The 26,678-nt window shown below is 44.6% G+C and overlaps 1 protein-coding gene across 1 annotated transcript in view; it reads left to right on the plus strand.

Annotated features, from left to right (window-relative positions):
- The first annotated feature begins 2,626 nt into the window (after positions 1-2,626).
- The window catches only part of musk (muscle, skeletal, receptor tyrosine kinase), a 32,824-nt gene continuing 8,772 nt past the window's right edge, over positions 2,627-26,678 (plus strand). Inside the window, exons 1-15 of the mRNA XM_086170830.1 lie at positions 2,627-3,339; positions 7,749-7,875; positions 9,486-9,637; positions 9,741-9,868; positions 9,975-10,116; positions 10,232-10,356; positions 14,093-14,252; positions 14,600-14,606; positions 16,735-16,998; positions 17,420-17,607; positions 18,002-18,025; positions 18,135-18,223; positions 21,655-21,829; positions 25,766-25,967; positions 26,032-26,223. Of these exons, the coding sequence (XP_086026956.1) occupies positions 3,270-3,339; positions 7,749-7,875; positions 9,486-9,637; positions 9,741-9,868; positions 9,975-10,116; positions 10,232-10,356; positions 14,093-14,252; positions 14,600-14,606; positions 16,735-16,998; positions 17,420-17,607; positions 18,002-18,025; positions 18,135-18,223; positions 21,655-21,829; positions 25,766-25,967; positions 26,032-26,223 (2,045 nt within the window). The 5' untranslated portion in view covers positions 2,627-3,269. The remainder of the gene's footprint in view (positions 3,340-7,748; positions 7,876-9,485; positions 9,638-9,740; positions 9,869-9,974; positions 10,117-10,231; positions 10,357-14,092; positions 14,253-14,599; positions 14,607-16,734; positions 16,999-17,419; positions 17,608-18,001; positions 18,026-18,134; positions 18,224-21,654; positions 21,830-25,765; positions 25,968-26,031; positions 26,224-26,678) is intronic.

Consider the following 26,678-nt stretch of genomic DNA (forward strand, 5'->3'; position numbering starts at 1 on the left):
ACAGGACAGTGCCATCTCCATACTAGAGCCAGATGGTAGTTGCCAATGGATATGTCTGGAACCTTCAGGCCCACCATGAGATGATCACTAATGCATGTGACTAGATCAGGGGCTTCTCACTGTTGATGAAGAGCCAGTTGGAGTCCTTCTCCTTTGACATACCTCAGGATGTTCCAGAGGGAGTGGTGATCAAACTGGTTTCAAGGTGGCTTTGAGATCTTTGAGGGCAATGAAGAGATGTTGATACTCAGACTCCCTGACTCCCTGACATAGAGCCTTCTGGCTAGTGGCCATTTGGGCCAGTTGGGGAGGTGTAGAGAGCATGTGGCAGATGAGCTTTTGGTCTGTACGATTCCAGAAGGCCAAGATGGGAAGCTGCTCTGCCACCCATGTGTGCTAGATGATGTTGTAGAATCCACTGGACTGTGCACTCCCCATCTTCCTTCAACATCTCCATGGTGATACCACGGATCTCTGGCCTCCTTAACCCCTCGAAGGGTTCTGGCCTTGTGGTGTTTTCCTAGGGATCCGGACAGAAGTACCATTTGGAACTTGCTCTTGGTAGGAGCAGCATGGTTGCCAACTCCCACCATGCTAAAGCTGCATGCTGCTAAAATGACTGGTACTCCATCTGACAACCCTTCAGAGGACCAGAAACCATCTCAAGAACTCGCCTTGCAATCAAAGTGATTAAACACACCGGTGTTTCAAACACACGACACACACACACACACGCAAATACACACAGTCTCATGTACACAGCGTATGTAAACAGTCAAATGCAAGCTTTGAATGTGAAATTTTTGGTGAAATTGTCGGTGATAGGATGAGGTTAAAAGGTAAATGGTGACACACCCTTCTGTTCCTTGAAAAAAAAAAAAATCAGTACACGTGCATGCACACACATGCGTGCTGCAACACACACACACACACACACACACAATACTAATTTCATCACATATCAGGATTAATAAGCCACTAGCGCTCCTACCTGACTGGCCTTCACGTGTGGAAACTTCTAATGTCTTTGTGTCTGCTTGTAGATGTGTGTGTCTGTGTGTGTCTGTGTGTGAGTGTGAGTTTGTGCGTGTATGCGTGGATCAGTTCAAAGGGCGGTACATGTGATAAAAGGTGAGCTGGCGGAGCAGCTGGTTAATGATTGCTGGACGTGGCAAGGCAGAACGGGGGGGGGGGGGGTATGGTGAACACATGTGTAGTAGATTTTAGATCTATCTATCTATCTATCTATCTATCTATCTATCTATCTATCTATCTATCTATCTATCTATCTATCTGTTGTGGCAATTATTATTTAGTGTTTGTCTCTTTGCACTCATGGAGCCCTTTGAGTGTGTGTGTGTGTGTTTAAGTTACAGATCTATTATGTATGAATAAATGCATGTTTTTAATGTAATGTATAATTTCCTGCAAGGGATTATTGATTCATCTATTTGTAGGTGTGTGTATATAAACACACAAACCTCCCACGTCCAGTGGGTCTGTATCTCCTCCCCTGTCAGCAGAGGGAGCTAGCAGTCTGCCCATTGTTGGTGCTTCTGATGGTCCAGGGCTCCAGGATGGAGACTCTGCAGGTTGGTGCTGGTGGAGAACCTCAGAGAAGATGGAAGAACCAGAACCCTGTAAATGATTTAACAATGTCAACTCCAAGTTGTGGGCTCAGTAAAAGTCCAATAACCAGGAAGCGTCTGAGGCCATTGTACTGTGACTTCATAGGAGACCACAAAACTGGGAGCGGCGAAGCAAGAGGAGGAGATGAAGCTCTTTCACCTGCTCCACCTCATTGTGAGGATTATCCTGCTCTACAGCGCCCCCTAGTGGCCAGCTTGAGCACCGCAGTTGTTCAGCTCCCAATGCAAAAAAAAAAGATCATCTTGGTCGGATGGAGGACCCCATGTGTAGGATAACCATTCAGAAAAGTCATAATTTTCTCTTCTTCTCTGCCGTTCTTCTTTTTTGCAAAGCAGCGGCGGCAGCGGGGTGGACGCCTCCACCCTGCCGGGTGGAAGAGGCCAGAGAAGCTGCCACATGCCATTCCTTTCCAAAAATAAAACCAGGACATACAGAAGTGGGGGGGCAACAGGTGGAAACAAAGGCTGCCTCCTGCCCGGTGCGTGTGTGTGTGTGTGTGTGTGTGTGTGTGTAAGACTGTAAATGTAAATATATGAACCCCTGGCAGAGGACCTTTCAATGTATTCCTCCTCCTCTCTAGATTTTCCTCTGCCTGTTCCCTGCTCTCACTACAGATCACAATGTCATCTGCAAACATCATGGTCCATGGAGATTCCTGTCTAACCTCATCTGTCAGCCTGTCGATAAAGTCCCACCTCCACCTTGAACTTCTCTGTTACTTCTACAGTACACCTCACCTCACAGGTAGCATACATGTCCTGCACCAGTCTAACATACTTCTCTGCCACTTCAGACTTCCTCATACAATACCAGAGTTCCTCTCTTGGCACCGTGTCATAGAGTTTTTCTAGGTCTATAAAAACAAAATGCAATAAATATAAATGCTTGAACCCCTGGCAGAGGATGACTGTGTCTATTTGTTCCAGTCACAGTGAAGTTGTGAAGAATAAAATGAATGTAAATAAATAGATATGATAGTCATTAATATATTTGTAAGATTATAATATATTATCATATTGTTATGAACTCATATTCTAATCATATACAGTATGTTAAATAATATTATTATTATTATCATTATTGTAAATGGAAAACCTTCAACTGACATGGACATTGAACTCCATGTCTCACCTATGAAGGTGGACCTGGTTTAGATTCAGCCAATCACATGCATCCTTTAGCCCAGAGGCGGGGTTTAACCCGGACGGGTCACCTGTCAATCACAGGGCCGCCTGCCAATCATTCATTGAGTCTCCAAAGAACTTTTGGACTGAGGGAGGAAGACAGAGAACCCAGGAAGGAGAATGTGGAGAGAAGGCTGGAGAAGCTCAGAGAACACATGGTTGGTTCTGTGAATCAATGTTGCTGTAGTTCCCTCTTTCACCACTAGGAGGGCTCGGACCTCCAAGCAGCACATGAGGACAGCTAGCAGCTGCTGCTGTCCATCACCAGAATAAAACACACACACACACATAGAGTTGAGCTCGTAGCTGTCCATCGAGGACACGCGGCGAGTGAACAAACAAGAACCCCCTGGTAATGGAGATCTTCTGAATCTGCAATCTGGAGGCGCACCTGAAGACACCCTGCCTCCCCGGAGCGTCCCCTTCTGAGACAGGATGACGGCTCGGCTCCTCCATACCCTCCTTCTGACACTCGTGGCCTCCTTGGCGGCTGGAGTACAGCGGGGTAAGTGTGCGTGAAGCTTTGGGTGGAGATGTTTGTTTGCAGAGCTCCAGTAGATCGGACGCTCGGACAATTATCCTACATCATAAACACATCGAGATGTAAGAAAATGGAGATACCAGACTGGGACTCTGTGCTGATTGTAGCTAAAAGCTAAAATGCTAACACACACTTTGGACACACACACCCCGGTTGGCTTTAAGGGTGTGTGTGCGGGGTCAGGGCTAAAAGGCAGCTTTCACTCGTTCATCAGTGTTTCACCGGACCAACCACATCTCCATCTTCTCATGATGAACCAACATCTAAAAGCAATCCAAACATGGGAGGATTTTAAAGAACACGATACAAATTGCTCCTCAGCCTTCAAGTGGAACGCTGGATTAACTCTCCTATATGTCCAGCTGGCATCAGCTGCTTTTCAGCACGTCCTGCACGGAACAGGAGAAGGTGTTTATGGACCTTCACGGGGTGAAACCACGCCGCATTTGTCGATCGCTAAACAGTTGACAAGCCTCTGGTTCCCGGTGTCCACCTGGACCTGCTGTGTGCCGCCGGGAACAGGAGATATCGGCCGCGGCCCGAGGGCGTCGGGACATCTGAGCTGGCGTCCAGCGCTGGCAGAGCCTCTGGGTCACATGCTAAGCAGAGCCTGCAGAGCAGAGCAAAGTACATGTTTTGTAGGAGCAGATAAACAATCCCCTGACCCTGATGGCAGGACCGGAACGAGGACTCTGGAGGCAAAGCAGATTTTTATTTATGCATCTCCGAATCCCAACCCAGGTGTCTGATGGCCTTTCCATGCAGAGCAAGTCTGGACCACACTCTTTAAGATGATCCAAACTTTTTTCCTGCGAGGGCAAAATAACTTTTCCCTTCTCTGGCCGTCACAAAAAATGTAACAATCGCAGAGGTGTCGAAACATAAACATTTACTGTTTTCCAGGAAGCCACATACAACCAAAAATTAACCCTTTCTGGGATCTTGACAGGAAAAAAAAAAACAGAAAATGAATAATAATGAATAATAACCCTTTTCAAGTATTTCACAAAAAAAACAAAACACCAAGGAATATTAATCTTTCTTGCAGACACAACTGTTTGCAGTTCTTGACAAATTCTCCATCAGTGAAAGGTTCACTGCTGCTTGCTATCAGTTGCGACCCCGAAAGCTAGTTCGAACAGAGGACCGTTTCAGCCGAGCTTGGCGTACAAATGTACTCTATTGAGCTAACGGTCCACTTTTTAGCTTTGAGAGTTCGTCTGCTCGCATTTGGCCTTGCAAGCTATCATTCTTGCCTTTGTGACGGGATTCAGATTGTGTTCTTTGAATACAGCCACCGTCTCTTGACAGTTGAGACAAACGGCCTTTTCTTTGAATCGAGCAAAAAATAACCGTTTGTCCACTGCAGGTTAAATACCCTGCATTCTGAATTTTTCTTACCTAATCTTTTTGCCTTTATTCCATGTTATTTGACAGGGTTTTGTCCAGGATTCTTTTTTTTTTTGTTACGTTCTATGTATGTATGAATGAAAAAAAAAATCATAATGCACCTCTGGTATTGGGAACATGGATCTACAGGAACCCAACCTTCCCCCAGGAGCAAGCACTTGGAGAGAGCGTCCAGGAAACGCTACCTTTTGTGCAGGAACCTCGGGCAGATCCCAGCTCAGTGTGGGCGGCCTTCTTCTCAACAGGTCGCGGTAGAAAGGAACGGTGAGAAGAAGAGCAGGAGTGAGTTTTGAGGCTTGGAAGGGACAGTGATCAAGCACTGCTAATGCCAGCAGTGCTAACAGCTACAAGCTCATAGCTGTAATTATGCAATAACAGCTTTGATATTCGTAAAAGAAATACCAGTGGTGGATGCCCGGAGATATACTGCCGGAGATCAAGCCATGCCCCCTGTGAACCTGACCAATGAGAGAAGATCTGAGGTTCCTACCATGCACTGTTGAAGGGAAGTAAGTGTAGACAGGAGAGGAAGAATGGGAAGAATGGAGGACTTCTATTTTGCTAACAGATTCACCAAGTAGTCAGATTACTTTCCAAACCACTTCGCTTGACGGTACTCGCCATCTCAGGTCTCTCCTCGCCCCGATGTGTGAATCATCTTCTCCTCCCAACACAGCGCTTGTCCTGAGCTGAAGCCTGCGGCGTCGCTGTAAGCTAGGTTAGCAATAAATCACTTGTTTACATGTAGCTCCTTGGAAATTATCACAAAGCCTGGGCTAACCTTGGGAGAATAAGCTAACTGGGTCAGACTGGGAGCCAGACCCAGGGTTGGACCTTGAGCCGGTCCCGGAGTCAGACTCTGGGCTCGGACCTGGGGTGCGTCCGGAGTCAGACCCGTTGTTATTGGTCCCTGAGTGCCATAGGTGTGGACAGGGTATTTGACGCCTTCACGTCTCTGACCCCCAAAAATCCTCAATAACATGATGCTTTGTCCCAAAGCTGAACTCTCCTCTGGCAACAAATGGTCCTGAACCCCACAGGTGAAGATGGAATTGAACTCCGGAGGAACAAGCATGAGGTGTTTGAATACGGGGCCTGTTTCAACAGAAGGTCTGGGCTCCCGTGGGCAGACATGAGCCTGCTTCTCCTGGATGGCGTGATCACCGTGACTCCCTTTGCTAACATCTGATCCTTCACACCACTGAAGAACACATACTCCGTTTGGTGCGTCTGGAAGCTTAAAACAAATCCAGACCATAAACTGCAGATGGAGCGGAGAAGGTATAAGCAGCGGCAGTGAGGGGTGATGGTTCGGACCAGACCATTTGTGGAAGTGGATTCTACCGAACACTGGGAGCGACTCGGAAGATTAGCCGGGGTGAGACTGCTGGTCTGAAGAGGGGCCGCTGTGGCTTCTCCTCCCCTCAGATGTGGTCCATCTGCAGTGAAAGTAGCAATAAAAATAGAAACCGCCGTCTCAGACTCCCACAGGGCAGAGGGCTACGCGTCACCACGCACATTAAACTCCACGCTATTTTTCCCGACATGAGAGCCTTGAGCCGAACGCCTTCAGACACAGGGGTTCGTACGGCGTGGAAACGTCATGCGCTCACTTCTTTTCCATGAAAAAACCTGGATGGAATTTGAGTTAATTCAAAGGTAATTAACATGGCAGCTGGTAGATGTTTTAGAGTTGGAGTTCTGGGAACGTTTTGACCGGCTGCCAGTCGGAAAAAAAAAACGACAACGAACTTAAAAAGTAGGATATTATCATGAAACTGCGAGTCTGATGTTAGCATGCCAACATGCTAAAGCGCTAACTACACCAACAGAGCCGGTTGAGCGGTGAAGATGGATCTGGCCCTCTCCAGGTCACGTGACCCAAAGGCCAAGAGGTGCTGAGTTGTCCAACTCAGGTGTGATCGGACCTGGCGTCGGCGCCTGAAGGCAAAAACGTGGGCTGCTCGCCCCGTCTGCGTTATTGCAAAACCTCACGTCTGACCGGGAGATAAAAGTAAGCCCCTCCAAGCCCCGGACATTTCTCTAACCCTTCTTTTTCTTTTCTGGACTTCATATCCCTTCCACTTTACTGTATGGTCTGTTTCCTATTCCTCCTCTTCCTTTCCACGGGTCGTGAAGAGTTGAAAGCAGCCCCCGTGTCTCCGATCAGAACCCATATATAGTCTCCGTCCACATTATCATATCCGGAGGGGAAATACATCAACACGTGACATCAGTCCACCCTCAGTCTGCTTCCACTTTGACCCCTCGTGCCCAGAGGAGAGTGAAGTTTCTACACTTGGGATGGAGATCGTTTGATTAAAACCTGACTTCTTTGCCGGATCCGCTGAGCGGACGACTTCCTGGACTTTCATCGAACAAAAGCCGTCAGTCGAAATGAGATACAGGGTAGAGCTACTGACGGACTCTAGAATGACATATGAAGCAAGTCAACTGTCGAACTGCAGCCCCTGCTCTTAGATGTACTTCTTGAAGCACTTGTGCAGCTTCATGATTCTCCATATGAGGCTGAGAACCCCCAGCGGTCCGGCTGTACTTCCAGGAACAAATAAAAAAGAAAAGTATTAACGTTCCCCCTTTCTCCTGAGTGTCATGTCTGAAGTCGTAACTAGTCCTTGGACTCGGTCCCGGAGCTGCTGCCGGCAGCTGGAGACAGACGACTCCGTCACATGGGAGGAAAAGCAGGAGTAATTTGGCTGAAAGGATGCAGCTGTTTACACTTTGAGACCCAACTCAGATTTCTTCTTAAAACATCCATAGCTAGATGTTCTTGGCAGGGCTGCATGGACGTGCGCATGGAAACCATGTGCTCCGAGGATCCGCAGTGGCAGAACGTCCCCCCGGGGTCACAGATAAAACACAATCCTCTCGTTAAACTCCGACAATCCTTTGTTTCCCGATAACGACCCCGGTAACAGAACCCTGGAATGTTCTCTGCCCAGCACCTCGCATCATCACCTTGCTGGAGACGGTGGATGTCCTGCTGGACCACAACGCAACCTTCATCTGCGAGGTGGAGTCCCGCCCTTCCGCGGACATCACATGGACGAAGAACAACCAGCCCATCATGTGAGATGCACACACACACACACACATACACACACACACAAAACAAACTTTTCCTCTCCGCTCGGTCTTCTTCAGAGGTGACACAAATTTAGAAGTACACTGCTCAAAAACATAAAGGGAACACTTAAAAAACACATCCTAGATCTAAATGAATGAAATATTCTTATGAAATACTTTGCTCTTTACACAGTTGAATGTGCTGACGACAAAATCACACAAAAATGATCAATGGAAATCAATTGTATCAACCCATGGAGGTCTGGATTAGGAATCACACTCCAAATTAAAGTGTGAAAACAAACTCCAGGCTGATCCAACTTTGATGTAATGTCCTTAAAACAAGTCAAAATGAATCTGTGTTGCTTCCTGAGTGGACACTATGATTTCACACAAGTGGGATTGACTTGGAGTTACATTGTGTTGTTCAAGTGTTCCCTTTATTTTTTTGAGCAGTATATATTTGTCTGGTCATCCGTGTATTTTTATACCTTTAATCCCTCACAGTATTAATATTATTTGTTTGTTTACAACCGAGCTCCTGATTGGGTCATCTCGGCCCGGGCTGGGGAAACACTGCAGGGATTCTGGCCCCATTTAGCCAGGATTAGCAACTCCAGTCAGCGCTGGTCTGGGACGGTAATGGTAGCTAGTTTGGGAAAGAGGGCGTGGTTATTCGAGATCAGTGGGAGCGGCTAGTTGGGCAGTTAGCGTGTTTACAGAAACCCATCAGTGCATGATTGCACTCGCAATCAAACATGTTTGAATCTCTTTTTCGGCTTGATGCGTTGTGTGCTGATCATCTACCTGACCGCTAACGCATGCAACCAACAGCCATTCAAAAAAGAGGAGGCGGGTAAACAGGAAGTAGCGTCAGATGATAAAGCATGCGAATATCAAATCGACGATGGCGAACAGAGAAGCGGGGAGAAGCGATTAATCCAAACTGGACTGAAATAATTGATACACCAACAGTCGTGTTTGTCCACCATTTTTGTTTACCATCCAAACTAGGGGTGGGCAATTATTTTGGCTGGTGGGCCACATTTTTTATTTAGTTCTTATGCCTGGACCAACTAGATATCAAGTAAACTGAACAAATTTAAAATTGCAATTCAAATATTTCGGCATTTAAAAATCCGTCATGATCATATAAATATGCCAACATAATTTTGTATGTAATCATCCATACAAATTCAAACAAAAGAAAAAAAATAAAGAGTTTCTAAAGTCAATATTAATTGAAAATACTTCTCAAAATATTTAAAGAAAATAGTTTGACGGGCTGGACAAAAAAAGAGAAACGGGCCTTAAACTGACCGTTTGAGAAGGCGTGTAGTGTGTGACCTCCAGTTTTTCAGTCCTTCGTGAGGGAACCTGCTGGAAACACTGGTGCAATGTGAATTACAAGTCTGTCCAACATTGGTAACCACGGCGACAGGCGTGTAATTTGTCCCCAGCCAAAATGGGCTGCTTAGGACCGGTAACTGCTACTGCTGGTGGTACATGAACAGAGGAAACTCAATTAAAATACAATTCTTTAACAGGTTGGCATTTAGTTTTTGGACAAAGCAGTTCTGAGTCAGCAGAAACCAAACTCTTCATCCCTCCAGGTACTACGACACCCGGTACGTCACCAGGGAGCAGGGACAGATGCTCATCATCCCCCATGCACGGGAACCGGACAATGGAGAATATTGTTGCCTGGCCAATAATGGCATTGGAGAACCGGCTAAGAGCTGCGGAGCGCTGCAGCTCAAGATGAGTATGTTCTTCTTTTTCGCCAAAGCTGGAGATTTGAAACAGCACATATCTGCCATTTCGGATTAAGGAGCCACTTGTGTACGCCGTCTGTCGATATCCTTCAGAACCACAAATTAAACGACATCCGACCAATGTGACCCTTTTGGTGGAATCCAAAGCGGTGCTGCCTTGCGTTACCCTCGGTAACCCAAAGCCGGATGTCACGTGGCTCAAAGACGACGAACTGATAAAGGTGAGACTCTCAACTGCAGGATTCTGGCGACAATATGGACTTACTCTTTTACCTGTGTCCTCGTTTGTATCATCAAATCTTGAAAATGCGCCAAATCATCTTTCAGATCAGCGCCAGGGTCACCATTCTTGACTATGGAGCGCTAAAAATCCATCACATCCAGAAAGAGGATGCGGGCCAGTACCGCTGCGTGGCCAGGAACAGCTTTGGGTTGGCCTTCTCCAAGCCTGTCACCATAGAGGTGCAAGGTGTGGCTTTCAACTGCTGGATTATCATCCTTCTACAACCGGAGAAATGCTATTTCTAATCTGTGTGTGCGTTGTGTGTGTGTGTGTGCGTGCACATGGCCTGATATTTGTGCAGCTCCTGCACGAATCCTGAGGGTTCCGAAGGAGAAGAAAGTGGCCTACGGCAGCCAGGTTTCCCTGGAGTGTAACGCCACGGGAAACCCAGTGCCCACCATCACCTGGTTAGAGAATGGAAATACCGTGAGTGTTCCAATTCACTGTGTGTGCATGTGTGTGTGTGTGTGTGTGTGTGTGTGTGTGAGGTCTATTACTCAACCAATTTCTGTCTTTTTAGAGATGATGTTGATGATGTAGATGTTGATTTCTTTGCCAGTGATGGTGGTTCTATCCATCCATCCATCCATCCATCCATCCATCCATCCATCCATCCATCCATCCATCCATCCATCCATCCATCCATCCATCCATCCATCCATCCATATGTACATACATCCCGGCTGTATCAGGTCACTGGCATTGGGTAGAATCTGTTGCCGGCTGAAAATTGTGTATTATTTTTATTATTTTGAAATACAGATCACAGAAAAACAGATCTTCTTGAGGGCTTGGCTATTTTATTTTGTTTTATTTTATTTTATTTTATTTTATTTTATTTTATTTTATTTTATTTTATTTTATTTTATTTTATTTTATGATCCCTGAGGGCAAGCGGCTTCAGCATTTTCCAGTTAGACGCTTTTATTTTATTTTATCTTATTTTATTTTATCTTATTATCCCAGAGGACATGCAGCTCCAGCGTTTTCCAGTTAGACGCTTTTATTTTATTTTATTTTATTTTATTCTATTTTATTTTATTCTATCTTATGATCCCTGAGGACAAGCAGCTTCAATGTTTTCCAGTTAGACGCTTTTATTTTATTTTATTTTATTTTATTTTATTTTATTTTATTTTATTTTATTTTATTTTATTTTATTTTATTTTATTTTATCTTATGATCCCTGAGGACAAGCAGCTTCAGTGTTTTCCAGTTAGACGCTTTTATTTTATTTTATTTTATTTTATCTTATTTTATTTTATTTTATTTTATTTTATTCTATCTTATGATCCCTGAGGACAAGCAGCTTCAGCGTTTTCCAGTTAGACGCTTTTATTTTATTTTATTTTATTTTATTTTATTTTATTTTATTTTATTTTATTTTATTTTATTTTATTTTATTTATTTTACTTTATTTTATTCTATCTTATGATCCCTGAGGACAAGCAGCTTCAGTGTTTTCCAGTTAGACGCTTTTATTTTATTTCATTTTATTTTATTTTATTTTATTTTATTTTATTTTATTTTATTTTATTTTATTTTATTTTATTTTATTTTATTTTATTCTATCTTATGATCCCTGAGGACAAGCAGCTTCAGCGTTTTCCAGTTAGACGCTTTTATTTTATTTTATTTTATTTTATTTTATTTGAAGCAGCTTCAGCATTTTCCAGTTAGACGCTCATTCTTGTGAATATAAACCAGGCGAAACCCAAATCTGAATTGTGGCACAGTGCACAGCACGGCGGGCTCTATTATGGCTGTATCACGGGGAAGACAGTAACCAGGCACATGTCGGGGGACACATATTCCTATTATATTTCATCGCGTTTATATGGCGTTTCAGCCAGAGCTGTACTTTGTTTACAAGTACTTTCTCTTGCCTTTCATTTATATTATCAACCGTGCATGAGTGTGGTGTGTTCACTGCACAGCTTTTATGAAGCCCCTTTTGTGTTTCAAAAACAGCAAGAATTGTTGAACTGAGAGACCGAGTCTCAGTGTAGTTGAATATTTCGTCTCTTCTCCCCTGCAGTTTGCAAAGTTTCTTTACATTTACTTGCATATTTCATGTAAAAGTAGGTGAGCGCCTCCTCCTCACATTAAAATGGTTCCTAGCAGAGAGATTTTCTTACACTTTTAATCAAATACATACCGGAAACATCCACAAATACGCTCTGGAAATGCTTTTTTCTGATCAGTGCCTGTAACACGGCTGATGACAAAAATTAAAAAACAGGTAACACAAGGAAAAGCCCATCCCTTCAGCAATCCATTTTCTTTCCCCACTTTGTCCAACTCCAGCTGACGGCTATCTTGGTCTTCTTCCTGTGCGCTAAAACCATTAATGTCGTCTTCTTCAAATGTAAGAATTAAACAGCCTCAGAATTTCATGGCAGTTTCATTGGTCTGATGTGACGAGGCTAAATGTTTTGGCGGCACGAAGCTTGTCAGCCTAAATAAATCCATAAATTAACCGCATAATTGTTTAAGCAGCAGTGTTCGAAGCGTAAAAAAAAGTAACAGTTTAAATCATGGTAGACGTCGACCATCGGGACAATTTGGGTCTCCGATGAACCTCCAACATGTTTTTGGACTGTAGAAGGAACCAAGAGAACCAGACATGAGGAGAACATGGAGACTCCTCGCAGAAACTGCTGTTTCAGCCCAGAACTGATGACCTCACACACACACACACACACACACACACACAGACACACGCGCAGGGGTGGTATTCTCATTATGGTGACGAAGGAAAACAGAGATTTATTGCAATGTCCTGAGTAATTCACAGCCCCGAAAGAAGTAATGGGGTTGTTTTATAAATGTCAGAGCAAAAGTGTGTGTCACCATGTGCCCTGCGTGTGATGTCTCCTGGACGGGTAGCTGACTGTGTGAAACCGCAGGCGTCATGTTTGGGGACGGTAGGAAAAGACATTATCCAGTACAGAGGCCGAGACTTTGCAGTGTGCAGAGCCTGCACACCGATCGTGAATCGTCTATTTGAGATTCAGATTTCTCAAAAGCTCTGCGGCCGGTAGTTGAAGCTCTTTTACCTCGTCTACCTGTGTGGTGCTTCATCAAGCCTGGAACAGATGGACTTCGGACACACACACACACATACATGTGATTTTTATTTGATTTGTTTCCATGTGTGTTGCTTTGAGCAGACAGACCACATCACTTCTGGCTCTTTAATAGTCCCGAGTGCAGTACATGCAGTGCTACTTGTAAATTCTTTGCGTGTGTGTGTGTGTGTGTGATGTAATTTATGTAGCTTGTGGTAAAAACACTGTCACCCACAGCTTCACAGGAACTCCAGCGTTAGCGTCGTAAATCCCCCTTTCATTTGTTTGTGTGAAGAGAGAAAAGCAGCATGGCGTTGGCGGGATGGGGTTTAGCTCCGCCTCTTGCATAGCCTCACCTGGGATTGGCTCCAGGATCTCCGGGTTGACCTCTGTATCACGCCTCTGGGATTGGGTTGAAATCCACAGACCTACTTGTGGGCATGGTTACTAGTACTTTTAATTTAATTTTATTTTATTTTATTTTATTTTATTTTATTTTATTTTAATTTAATTTAATTTAATTTAATTTAATTTAATTTAATTTAATTTAATTTAATTTAATTTAATTTTACTTTATTTAATTTTATCTTATTTTATTTTATTTCATTTTATTTCATTTTATTTCATTTTATTTTATTTCATTTTATGATCCCAAAGGACACAGCCCCAGTGTTTTCCTGTTCTGCCTCTTTTATAGCCTTGGGTGCTTGTTACAGTGTTATTCCATGTAGCAGCGCTTGTAAATCATTTATTATTTATATATTTATATATAGGACTGCTTAACCACCACACCAAAGTTTAGAAGAAACATCCCATAATTTCACAAAGGGAGTTGGGGAGTATGAGCTGTCACGATGTTTTCCCATCACTCAGCAGCTTTCTATGAAGGTTTCTCGCCTCCTCCTGTGAGGACATGTGGCTGGAGGTCACTCCGTCATGTGCGAGCGCCCCCCGGTGGCAGCGAAGGGAAATGACAACGTCGTCGTCGTCATAGAGACGACACCGTCCCCGTTTGAGGACAACTGTCGTGCGAGAAGTACCTCGAAGCGGATGTTGCATTCAAGTACCGATTGTTGTTATTCCCCTGAAAGATCTCGGGTGCTTCCGTGGAGGAGACCCTGGTGGGGGAGGCCGTCCTCTCCGTTCTCAGGGTGACGGCCAACAAACCGGCGCTCTACACCTGCCTGGCCTCCAACAGACACAACGCCGGCGCCAACACCGTCAAGGCAACGGCAAAGGTCACCATCGATGGTGAGCGTAATGTGATGTTTTCATAGCTGCTGGTTGTGTGTCTTCACCTGCTGCTTGTCACCCCCATTGGGTTGCAGAGAGAACCTTATGAACACACACACACACACACACACACATATGCCTTGACCACACACATTGCTTCCCCGGAGCCCCCCCAGATCTGGTCTTCCCCAGATGCCCTCAGATTCAGGCCAGTTCCCCTCAGAGGAGCATGATGTTTGGTGTTCTCTGCCTGATAAGGCTGGCTTGTATCTTCTGGATCACCTCCTTGTCCTTCCTGCTCTCCACGCTTCTCCTCCTTGTCCTCCTGCGGCCGACCTCCTCCGGACCCTGCCTCACCTCCGTAGAGTGGAGGTAAGAGAGTATCTGGCTCTTATAATACATGTCTAGACTCTAACTTGTTCCTGCTAGCTAGCAACTCCTTCTCTTTGTTTTTTAAATTCAATAGTGATTTTTAGATTTTCTTTAACACGCCTTCACATTGTACTTGAATAATCGTATTTGAAATAATTTCATTTCATACTTTCTGTGTGTTTCTAAATGTTCCTCCCAAACTCCGGAAACATGCAGGAGGTTCATTTGAGGTGCTGAATGCTCAGTGAATGAATGAATCAATGGTTGTATGTATAGTTGTATGTCTCTATATGGAGCCCTGTGATTGGTTAACCCCACCTCGCCCTTGCTGGGATAGGCTCCCGCCCCTCCGCAATCCTCAGTGAAGGATAATAATAATAATAAAAAAAAAAAAATAATAATAAGTGGTGTATATAAGGAATGAATGAATTAAACCTCGAGTTCAGTGAGTAAAGCTGCAGGAAGTTCTGGGTCCCAGGATGAAGAGGACTGAGAAGAAGATCCCAGGAAGTAAACAGCTTTTTCTGGTTGAACATTGAGGGTCCATCATGGTGCTTGGTTCTTATGGTAGATCTTCAACAAACCCAGACACATGCTCTTGTCTGGCCGGACAAGAGCTGGAGACCGAGGAGGTTCAATACCAGGAAGCACCTTTTTTCTCACTCAGCCTCGCGGTCAGAGACATATTTCAGTACATCCAGAGCTCCTCTGCGGGAGGTTTTGGTCTGTGAGACAGCAAACCGAAGAACCACCAGATTCAACGGCGTGATCCTTCATGATCTGCCAAACTGTTGTTGCATCTGGAGCACATCTGACGTGGGAACGCTGATGAAGGTGGACCCGGGCGCAGGGGGGGGGGGGGGGAGAAGGATTTACAAGTAGGCTTTGAGTGTTCCTCAAATAATGTTCAGTCCCCTGGGGGCCACATCTGGGGATTGTAAGTTCTACTGGATATACAGAAGATGACAGGGGAGCAAGGCGTGATGTTTTCCACCATGACTTCATCCAAGATTCAGCCACTGTCAGGTCCCAAAGCAATGGCATACATGGGTTCTACTCAAGTCCACTGATGTCCAAAGGATCAGAAGACAGGGAATGCAAGCAGGGAGGAACGCAGGTCCACCATGAGAAGATAATAAACACAAAGCTTTTATTAAACATCTAAATATCGTCTTATCAAGGTCTCCTGTGACAGAACAAACATGACGATCAGTCCAGCAAAAAAGGCCCTCCTGTCAGGAGGTCCGACTTTATCTTCATCTGGAATGGAGAAGAGGCCGTTTCCAAGAACAGTCATATTATTCTGACACTGGAATCCCTGTTTTCACGTCCTCCTGCTGCCCTCTCATCAGTCATCACAGTGGAGCAACTCACTTGACCTCCACGACCCAGAGTCCTCAGATGAGGACATCACGTTCAGAGTCCTCAGCAGCTCCTACTTGGCTCCTGCTGGACATCAACTCGCTGACCGTAAAAGCAAACGATCCAGATCTGTGAGAAAACAGGGGTGAGCGACTCAGCGGCTGATCCAGAGGCCGAGGGTGCAAACATCTGCGTTCCTTCTACCTGCTCTGACAGCACTAACACCGCTTCCAAAGCTGCCATGCAAGGAGCTAATCAGACCATCTGGAGAAACTGGGAGGTTCAGTGTCTTTGCCCAAAGATGCACTAGGAGCTTGGAATTGAACCTCTAACCTCCCGATTCGGAGGAACGCCTGCTCTTCTGAGACCAGGGCTTCCATAACAGGAACATTTTTCAAACAACTTGATGCTTGATGTCCTACTGATCCCAGATGGTACAGTGCAGTGGAGTCCTGGTTAGAACAGTTGGCTCACAGACGGAAGGTTCTCCATTGAAGACTCTCACTCCGTAGTTGCGAACGAGAGGGTGAATGGTTGCACGTCTCAACATGAGGCCCTGTGATTGGCCCAGGTTACCGCCTCTTACTAGTGACGGTGGCGGAAAAGCATGGTGAGATAACGGTTAGCTGAGTGGATGACTCCAAATGGCAAGAGGGTTGGGCGAAGGCCATGCGACCTGCTAATTTGTTTGCAGATGCTCGTTTTTTGAAGCAAAGAGTTCCTCTGCTCCCAAAGACCTCCTGTCTGTGGTTCTTCCCTCCCTCAGACTCTATAAAGGTGTGGCGGGCTACTGCAGCGCGTACCGTGGAGACGTTTGCCACAGCATCCTGCGAGACAGCTCACTGGTCTTCTTCAACACGAGCCTCCCGGACCCGGAGGACCTGCAGGAGTACCTGGTCCAGAGCTGGTGGGCACAGCTGGAGGGACTAAGTGTGTTGTGCAGCCCCGCCGTGCAATCGCTTCTCTGCCACGCGTCCTTCCCGGATTGTAACCCATCTGGGTTGGGACCAGCACCCAAACCCGTCTGCAGGTGCGGGCACTTCACTTTGATTCTGTCATATAAGTGAAGCTTCCTTTTCATTCATTTAGATCTAGGATGTGTTTTTTAAGTGTTCCCTTTATTTTTTTGAGCAGTGTAGTTTCCATATAAACTCTATGATAAACAGTAGGAAACGTCCTTATATGGAAGCTGACGAGTAGCAGTTCCTTGTAAATGCAAACATGTACATTTAGACTGCTCGGAGAAGTAGGTTTTGTTCAAAGAGACATGAGTTAGTGCACAGTGACCAAACTTCTGCCTCTGTCCTGATCTTAGTCCAAATTTCTGGCAAGTGGTCATACAGTTGGGAAGTTGTCCGCTGCGTGGAGAGGACATCAGTATCTCCCACTGGTTTTTCGGACATGGTGGTCCACTGAAAATGACTAATTGTGTCTTTTTGTTTCATCTCCAGGGAACACTGCCTGGCTGTGAAGGAGCTGTACTGCCACAAGGAGTGGATGGCGCTGGATGGCAGCAGCTCCTTTCAGCCGGGGATCTACAGACCTGGAGCCCAAAGTCCGGCTTCGCTGTTGCCCAAATGTCAGGCATTGCCCAGTCTACTCTCAGACCCAGAGGCCTGTACTCAAGTACCATTCCTGGGTAAGACTGAAACAGAGAGATCGCCAGAACCTTTAGCTTCACGTGAACCCCGTGTCCACATTGGAGGTCACCACATTTCGAGTTCTCCAGAGGGCTTTCGACACAAGACTCCATTTTGCATCACTTTCACCTGTAAGGCTCCGAGGATCCTGATCTTCCTGGGGAGAAGAAGAAACAACTTGCTAATACTGACAACATAAAGTAGATTTCCATGAAAATTTGTGATGTTTGCAAATTTAGAAAGAATTAGCATCGTTGTTAGCTAGCATGCCTTTTTTAAGAATGGCCATTTGATTGACGGGTGCAGCTTAATCCCGCACCCCCTTGCTCACCCTGTCACTACATAACCCCCAATATACTGCACTCATTTGATTCCTTCTTTTCTACCTTTCAGACATAAAGTCAGATGAAGTCACTGGTAAGTTCTGAAGTTATTTCTCCATCCAGTCCAGAACACCAACCTTGCTTCAATCATCTCGTGGACGCTATCGTATTGATCCTGGATCTGTTCTGATTGGCTCCAACAGTGACGTGTTACAACGATAGAGGGCGTTTCTACATGGGTGGCATGAATGTGACGCGGTCTGGAATTCCCTGTCAGCCCTGGGACCTTCAGGTAAGAGAGGAGGTAGACATTAGAGAAGATCTCCTCTATTTCCAAAGTTTGCTTTGGACTTCGAGAGGATTCAAATCTACGCCATTAAAGAGCATGTGGTTCCAGATGGATCCTCCTGGAGGGGCTGCTATCCTGGTTTAAAGACAGAATAATTACCCCGAGATGTACATATATATATATATATACAAGTAGTGAATGAATGAATGAATCTCTAAGTAAAACACAGTTAACTTGTTATTTTTATATTTTTATAGTTGGTATATACAACAAAACAATTTTCCAGATATGTAATAATTGGGTGATGCGACTCTGGCTGCAGGGTAGTCTTCATAATGAATTAGAAGTTTGATTGTCACCACTTCAGAAAAACTAATCCTTCTCACATACAGACCAAACACACACACACACACACACATACAGGCATACACACACACACACACACACACACACACACATAAACACCCCGCTGCCCAAATGCTCCTTTATGTTTTTATGGGTCTCATTGAGAGTCTGTTTGGTTGAAGTGTTACAACACACTTTTGATTTTGTGTTTGTGTGTGCGCACGTATGTGTGTGTGTGTGTGTGTGTGTGTGTGTGTGTGTGTGTGTGTGTGTGTGTGTGCTAGGTCAGCAGTGAAGGAGGGGCTCATCATGTCACATCCTGCCTCTGGAAGCAATTAGCTTTCACACGCACATGCTGCACAGACTCACCCACTCACACACGCATACACACACACACACACAGACATACACACACACACACACACACACACCCACCCATGCTTACATATGTATAGTTTCCATTCATGCTATGGTGATTTAAACTTTGGATTTCCATTCACAGAACTCATGGAACATGTTTGGCGATGCACCAAACACACACACACGTACACACAAGCACACACACACACACACACACACACACACACAAAAGCAGCAATGTTGAGTCACACAGATAAGTGTGTTCCTGTTTCTCTTAACAAACATTACAATTTATCTGAGGCAACATTTAACATGATTTACCGTCTCCTCTACTTTGCACAACATTGTCCAGGAGTGTGTGTGTGTGTGTGTGTGTGTGTGTTGTCCGTCTGCGGTGAGTTATCTGCAGACACCACGTAGCCACAGGTGGATGTAGTTTTCCTCGGGATGAGTCACTCTAGATGTGAAGGGTGGAGGTGGGTCGGAGGACATCTCTGACACTGCTTTAGGAGGGACAAGGTCAGACGTGAGGGACGAAGTCCATGAAGTAAGAAAACCTGCTGGTCGGTTGCAAAATGATTGGACGTTGGGTCCGAAAGGGGGTCGTGACCCTTTACGGGATCATTCCGGTGATTGGATATCAGTTCCTTTTCAAAGCCTTCATTTCCTCTGCTAGCGTAATGATGGTGTGATTGAGCTAAATGTCTCTTGGAAAGGCTCCCCGACCCTCGGAGCTGATTGCGCCATTTTCATCCTGAACTCAAAGTCCAGTGTTTTGTTTTTCTCACGGAGAGAAATAATTCCAGACTTGGATTTGAGGAAAACACAGTGTCAGTAACAGGATCTGAAACACAGCTGTTCTTTAGACAATAATATAAATAAAATAATGAAATGATAAAAAAGAGAAATAATTATGATAAGAAATCGATTAATGAAATACTACTTCTACTACTACTACTAATAATAATGGTGTACAACAACAACAACAACAACAACAATAACAATAACAATAACAACAAAATATAACAATGATAATAATGATTATTATCTGAACTGTATTTTTTTTTATTCTTTTTACCATTTATCTGTAATTTAATAGAGGAATTGGTTGTCTATGACAGTGCAGTGGTTAGTGCTTCTCCATCACAGCAAGAAGGTCCCTGGTTATAATAAGAAATCAATTAATGAAATATTACTTCTACTACTACTACTGATAATAATAGTGTGCAACAACAACAACAACAACAACAACAATAACAATAACAACAAAATATAACAATGATAATAATGATTATTATCTGAACTGTATTTTTTAAATTTTTTTTTACCATTTATCTGTAATTTAATAGAGGAATTGGTTGTCTATGACAGTGCAGTGGTTAGTGCTTCTCCGTCACAGCAAGAAGGTCCCTGGTCCAATGAATATATATGAATATGTATGATAATGAATGAATGAATGAATGTATGAATAATGAAATTGCTTCTCTGACCCCCAATGTGAGTCCCGATTGCTGCAGCCTGGAAGGACCTGTAAAATCCCCATCTCCTATGTAGATGGGATTTCTTAAGAAGGTTTTTCTTTTCTAAGTTCTCATCAAATGAAATGTTGATGAAACGCAAATGAGAGCAAACACAAGGAAGAACAGTGGTCGCCTCTGGATCAGCTGCAGATCGACCCCATGTTGTTGCGGGGCGGACAACGGGTGGAGAGAACTCATAGTCCTCATGAGGGTAATAAAAGACTCCCATATTTCGGAACAAGATGTAGGAGAACTCGTGTGCTTTAAGCCAACATGTATGGAATCAAAGGGAGCCTGAAGCTGCAGGGGCCAATGGGGCCCCACGCCTGCACATCTTTAACCGATATGAGGTTCTGCTGTCTGCCGACTCATGGCAAACCTACACAACAGCTGTACATTTCCCCCTCTGCGTCTAAAAATACTTTTCAATCTGCATTATTATCATCTGTGACACTTTCTATCATTACACTGATGGATTTACAGCTGGAGGCGGAGCCTTTCCTCTGCTCCGCCGGCATCACGGGAAAAGCAGCTGCTACCCGAGATTTTCCACTGACGCTGTCGTCTTCAGGAAAAAATATCAGCCGCAGAGGAAGATGGCATCGTGTAAAATCAATGTAGGATCGTGAATCAAATCATTCTCTACCCCAAAAAGGTCACGAGTGATAGCCCAGCCCAGATCCAGGATGTCGTCAGACTGCTTTGAGGCTCGGCGGAAGGATACGTCTCTAAAAGCCGCATAGGAAAATCAGTACCGGCATTTGGGTGTGCAGGGAAATGATCAGGAAAATGAGCCTTTTTTTTATTTTGCAATTCATAACTTCACACCTCTTGGGATCTGCTGGTGAAGACAGCAGATGTTCCATATTTGAGTTGGCACTGGGCTACAAGAACACTGCAGTTTGCAGTTATTAAAATGGCCCCTGCGACCCGAAACAAAGGGTTCATTCTTCTCAACGCCATCTTGATTCCTCCTGATGAGATGAAAAAGAAGTGAAAACCCATTGATCCATTCTGTGTTTGACATGCTGGGAAAGAAACAGATTCCCTTAGATAAGTCCTTCTCCAGATCTGGAGGTTAGCCACAGGCTAAGCTAACCATGTCAAGTTTCCAATCAGTTCTTTTTCTGATAAGAGCACCATTTCATTTCTCGGTCTTTGATTTGAACTTTGTGTGAAAATGGTTCCAACATGATTTTACCTCCCCAGGCTCCCCACCAGCACCGCCTATCTGTGGACGTCATCCCAGAGCTGAGGGCGTCAGAGAACCACTGCAGGAACCCTGGAGGAATCAGCGACAAGCCTTGGTGCTACACCTCCAACCCCAACATACGCTGGGAGTACTGCGCTGTGCCGCTGTGCGGAGAAGAACTCGTGGATCCAGGTAGGTCACATCGGCTTTCTTGGCTCAGCTGCTGGTGCAAGTGAACGCTTCACAGGTAAGTCAGTGTGAGAAAGCAATCCTCTAGAACGGTGTTTCCCAACCTTTTCTGAGCCCCCGGCACATATTTTACATTAGAAAAATCCCACGGAAAACCACCAAATAAATATGTCAAAAACAGTTTTTAACGAATTAGAATGAAACCTCAGTCTCAATTTAGTTAGTGTGAAATCTAATATATCTAATATCTGTAGATTCGTCAAGTTGCAATGCAAATTTCCCACTGATGTGCCACTTTTCCAGAAAACTTTTTTGCAATGTCCAAAGACATGTCATTAATATGTCTGAAAATGGTATTATTTGAGAGAACTGGCTATTTCTTTATCAACGCCAGAGCCGAGCATTTTTTCTACAATGATTTTGCCGGCAGGTCGTATTAATGTTTTGCTACGGTGTGTGGCTGTTTTTAGAGATGAGTTCAGCAACTTTATAGCAAGCTTTCACTGCTTTCACTGCAAACAAAGCTGCCTGTTTGTTTACACAGATACAAGTACTTTTTTATCATTAAAATGTATTACGCAAACCATCACTAATCACTCTGATACACAGACGCACAGGTTAATTCACTATGCGTTGCCATCGAATGGGCGCGCTGCCCACATAGACATAGGAAGACACATTATTTGCGTTGGAAAAATAATTTTCGGACCAATCAGGTGAAAGTGGGCATTTATAAAATGTCCAAGTCGAAATGATCTATAAATATGTAAAAATATATTTCTTTATAATATTATGAGAATTCTTTATATAATAATAATAATAATACATACGATTTGTATAGCGCTTTTCATGGTACACAAAGACGCTTATATGTACGATATATGTTGGCGTACCTTGCATGAACTGCATGAACCCATATTGCACAATACAACTATGTATATTTTTGTCATGACCTTATTTTGATGACTTGTACTGAATGGAATCAGCTGGGGATGTATAGTCCAGACAGTAGTTCCTTCACTCTTCTTCTCCTCAGCTCGCTTTTTGGAGGGAAGTTGGTGTCATAGTTTTTATGAACAGTCCAAAAATGCTGCTCCACATTTCCCTTCTTCGGCATAGCGATGGTAGACTGGCATATGAAGCATTGGAAAATGACAAAGTAAAAAAAAATCCTCCTCTAACTCCTTATGTAGGTGGTAGGTGTTTGGCTTCTTACTTGGTCCAGCTCCGCGACCCATTTGAATCCCTTTTCTTATGTTTGAAAGAAGTAAATTGGATAAATAGGTAACTTGCTGGCTTGCTTGAGTTTTGCAGCACTTACCACTGTTGTATGCGCATGATCCATGTGCCAGAAAAGGTCAGAGGTCAGACTGGCTGTTCCAAAGTGAGGACGGATAACAGGCCGATGTCTATTTTTTTAATACCATGCGATCTAGCCACTCTGCCTTTGCGATCGACTGGTAGATCGCAATCGACGTATTGGGCGCCCCTGCTCTAGATGGATCTATTGTTGAATATATTGTATTACCTACATGTATAGCTGTTTCTCAATGTTAGGCTGATGTAGCCTTCTATGCTAAAAGAAGTAAAAGAAGACATATGTGCCCTTTTCAGACCAGAGTCGGTAAAACCATTGGATGTGTAGTTGTAAACCGGCTGACCAATCATAGCTCAGGAGGTTGGAGGTTGTGTCCGTTGGTGCTGTTGTGCGTTCAGATGGGGTTCTGATGGGTCTGGTGTGCAGAGGGAGGCAGGGCTGCTAAAGAGGCCAACATGACTCAAGAACAACACATAGTTTTGAACCACATCATCGGTTCCAGATCCTGTCAGCGTTCTCTGAAGCCTGCTCCGCCATTTACGCTGATCAGCCTCGTGTCGCTCTGAATGAAGACTGCTTCCCGGTGCCAGGCAGTCGTCACGCTGCTGTGAGCAGTGCCGTGGCAGGAGCTGTGAGGTATGACATCAGTCGACTGCCTGAACCTTGGTGGCGTTCCAGCAGGGGTTTTTACGACTCCTCACCCTCAGTGACGCCGCACCGTTCACTGTGGTTCGCCACACGGCTGCTGATGGTCAGCACGATTTTCCTGTTGCAGCATTGGGAACATGGACGGCACGATGCCATCGACGTACGGAGTCAGTCAGTCAGTCGAAGTGGAAGTGAACAACTGCTTGACCAGCCAGATTTGGAGAGCGAGCTCCATGTTTTGGTCCGACCAGCCTGTCCGTGTCTGACGGGGCGTTGCATTCTGGGAACTGCCTGCTGATAATTTTCAGCTGTTAGATACAAACATATGCAGCCAACAGTCATTGCAATTTTCATTTGAACCAGGATGAGCAAACACAACCAGACAGAGAAAAAACAATATTAGACTCTTGAAACCAAATGCAGTGGTGAGCTGTGACGTAGGTAGGTCAGAGAAGCTCAAGATGGAGGTGGGACTACATCAGGGAGCAGCTCTGAACCCCTTCTTGGTTGCAGTGGTGATGGAGAGGCTAACAGATGAGGTAAGACAGGAATCTCCAAGGACCGTGCTGTTTGCAGATGACACTCTGATCTCTAGTGGGAGTAGGAGCAAGTGGAGAAACATCATAAGAAGTGACGGTATGACATGGCAAGGAAAAGAAATCCAAGAGGAACTGTGAGGCTACATGAATTGAGGTGGAAGAGTTTAAGCATCTAGAGTAATGGAGAGGGTGGAGAGGAGGTGGAGGAATGTGTGCAAGCAATTTAGAACGTGTGGAGAAAAGATTGTTTAGAGACGGAGAGGAGAAGGAGAAGACGGGAGGCAGAGCTGGAGGTAGCAGAGATGAAGACGTGGAGGTTCTTTTTTGGGGGTGAGGAGGATTTAGATCAGGGGTGTCAAACATACGGCCCGCGGGCCGGAACCGGCCCGCAAGGGGGTTCGACCGGGCCCGCAGGATAATTTGAAAGTGAAAAAATGCATAAAAGACAAGGATTTATTTATTTTTAATTAAATGCAATTCAAGAATTTTCCGAATTTCCGAATTTTTGGTCAGAGTAGACGACAATCTGCATCACTGAGACGGACCAGCAGACGTTATCAATGCACCACCCGCTGCTTATGACGTTTTTTCTACCCTGTTCTCGAACCCCCCGCTACTCCCTCACTAGCCAAAATGTCGTTATCAAAATAGAAAAAAAAATGATAGCTAAGTAATCAGTGAAGTAGCGGTAAAAGCCAGCTAGCTAATTACTAGCGAAAATGTGCAATTTAAAGTTAGTCACCAGCTTCACTACAAACGATTATGGTGGAATTCAATTTTCATGCAACCCCATATATTTTCAGTATGTATTGTATGTGTACGCATGTTTCATGGATGAAATTTACACATTTACAGGACAGGTGAATACTTGTCCTAAAAGGATTCAATTCAGATTTTATATGCACATGTGTAAATGGTTTAAAAATCCCTTTCTTTATAAGTCTCATTTAATCTTAAAGTGCATTATTATATTTTTCAATACAGATTACTTGTTAAAGTTTTATGCCTTTGTACAATCGGTGGGATCGCATGATCACGTGATTGCAATGCATGCGTGTGAATGATAAAAGTAAATTGCACTTTTGTCTAAGGAAATATGAGGTGTTTCATGAAATGTTTTGTAAAGGGATTGTTCATTAAATTCCAAGATTTTCCTAATGTCCTTGTACTTCTTTACACCAAAACAGAGGACAGACATTATATTTTGGTTATTTATTGCCGAGTATGCCATTATTTTAATGGTCCGGCCCACTTGACTTGACCCAATCACCAGAGAATAGGCTGATCTTAGATCCTTGTTTGAATCCTAAGATCTCAGGTTGGAGTTTTGTGATGGAAAATTAGAGAATTGTGTGTGTCCTCTCGTTTGAGGTGAAATTTGTTCTGATGTTTTCAAAAATCCATCAAACCTGGACCTTGGTTTCTCCTGTGCAGGTGACCCGGTGTCTCTGGTGAGGGTGGAGTCATCAGGGTCCCACCCGCCCCCAAGGCTCCCTCCCACCACCACAACATCTTCTCCAGCTTATTCCATGTTCGTCATTGTTATCGCCCTTACATCCGCCGGCACGGCGGTTTTCCTCGCCATCATCGTCCTCGCCTGCCGTAGACGCAGGAGACAGTGGAGACACAGTAAGAGGTAAGAGAGACAAAAAGAACCATGTCTAGTCGGGGCCCCTGACCCGACCCCCGTTGGTTTTCAGAGCCATGGAGGCCCCGGCGTTGGCGGCTCTCCCCTCGGAGCTCCTCCTGGACCGGCTGCACCCGAACCCCATGTACCAGCGGGTTCCCCTGCTGCTCAACTCCAAGCTGCTGGCCCTGGAGTACCCGAGGAACAACATCCAGTATGTCCGGGACATCGGAGAGGGGGCATTCGGACGGGTCTTCCAGGCCAGGTAATCCTAATGGGGGCATCCTTTGGAGGATATATGCTGTGGAACCTTGACTTACCAGAACATTGATATTCAAGTCCTCTGAGATACGAGAAACTTTGTGATACAAGCTGAGATCAGACTTAGGAGCGAGCAAATGAGCATTTGACTACGGGGATTTGATGAAGCGGACGATGGGAATTCAAAAAATTTTACCCAAAGAGGCCACTGGACATTTATCTTATATAAACACACGTAACAAAACCAGGGAATGTAACGGAGTAATAGCATTTGATTTTATTTTAATGGGGAAAATTCATTTGATGAACCAGCAAATTGAATCACAAGCTCTTTAACGGACCAAATTCAACCTAAGTCGAGGTTTAAATGTACATTGACATAATAATTGCAGACGGTGATGGGAGGGTTTGGGGGTTCAACATGGTCGCCACAGGTCAGAGGAACAGATGTATATATAT

This window comes from Fistularia commersonii, chromosome 23 (assembly GCF_037954325.1).
Source record: "Fistularia commersonii isolate RoL2024-O1a breed Wild chromosome 23, RoL_Fcom_v1.0, whole genome shotgun sequence".
Lineage (NCBI taxonomy): Eukaryota > Metazoa > Chordata > Actinopteri > Syngnathiformes > Fistulariidae > Fistularia > Fistularia commersonii.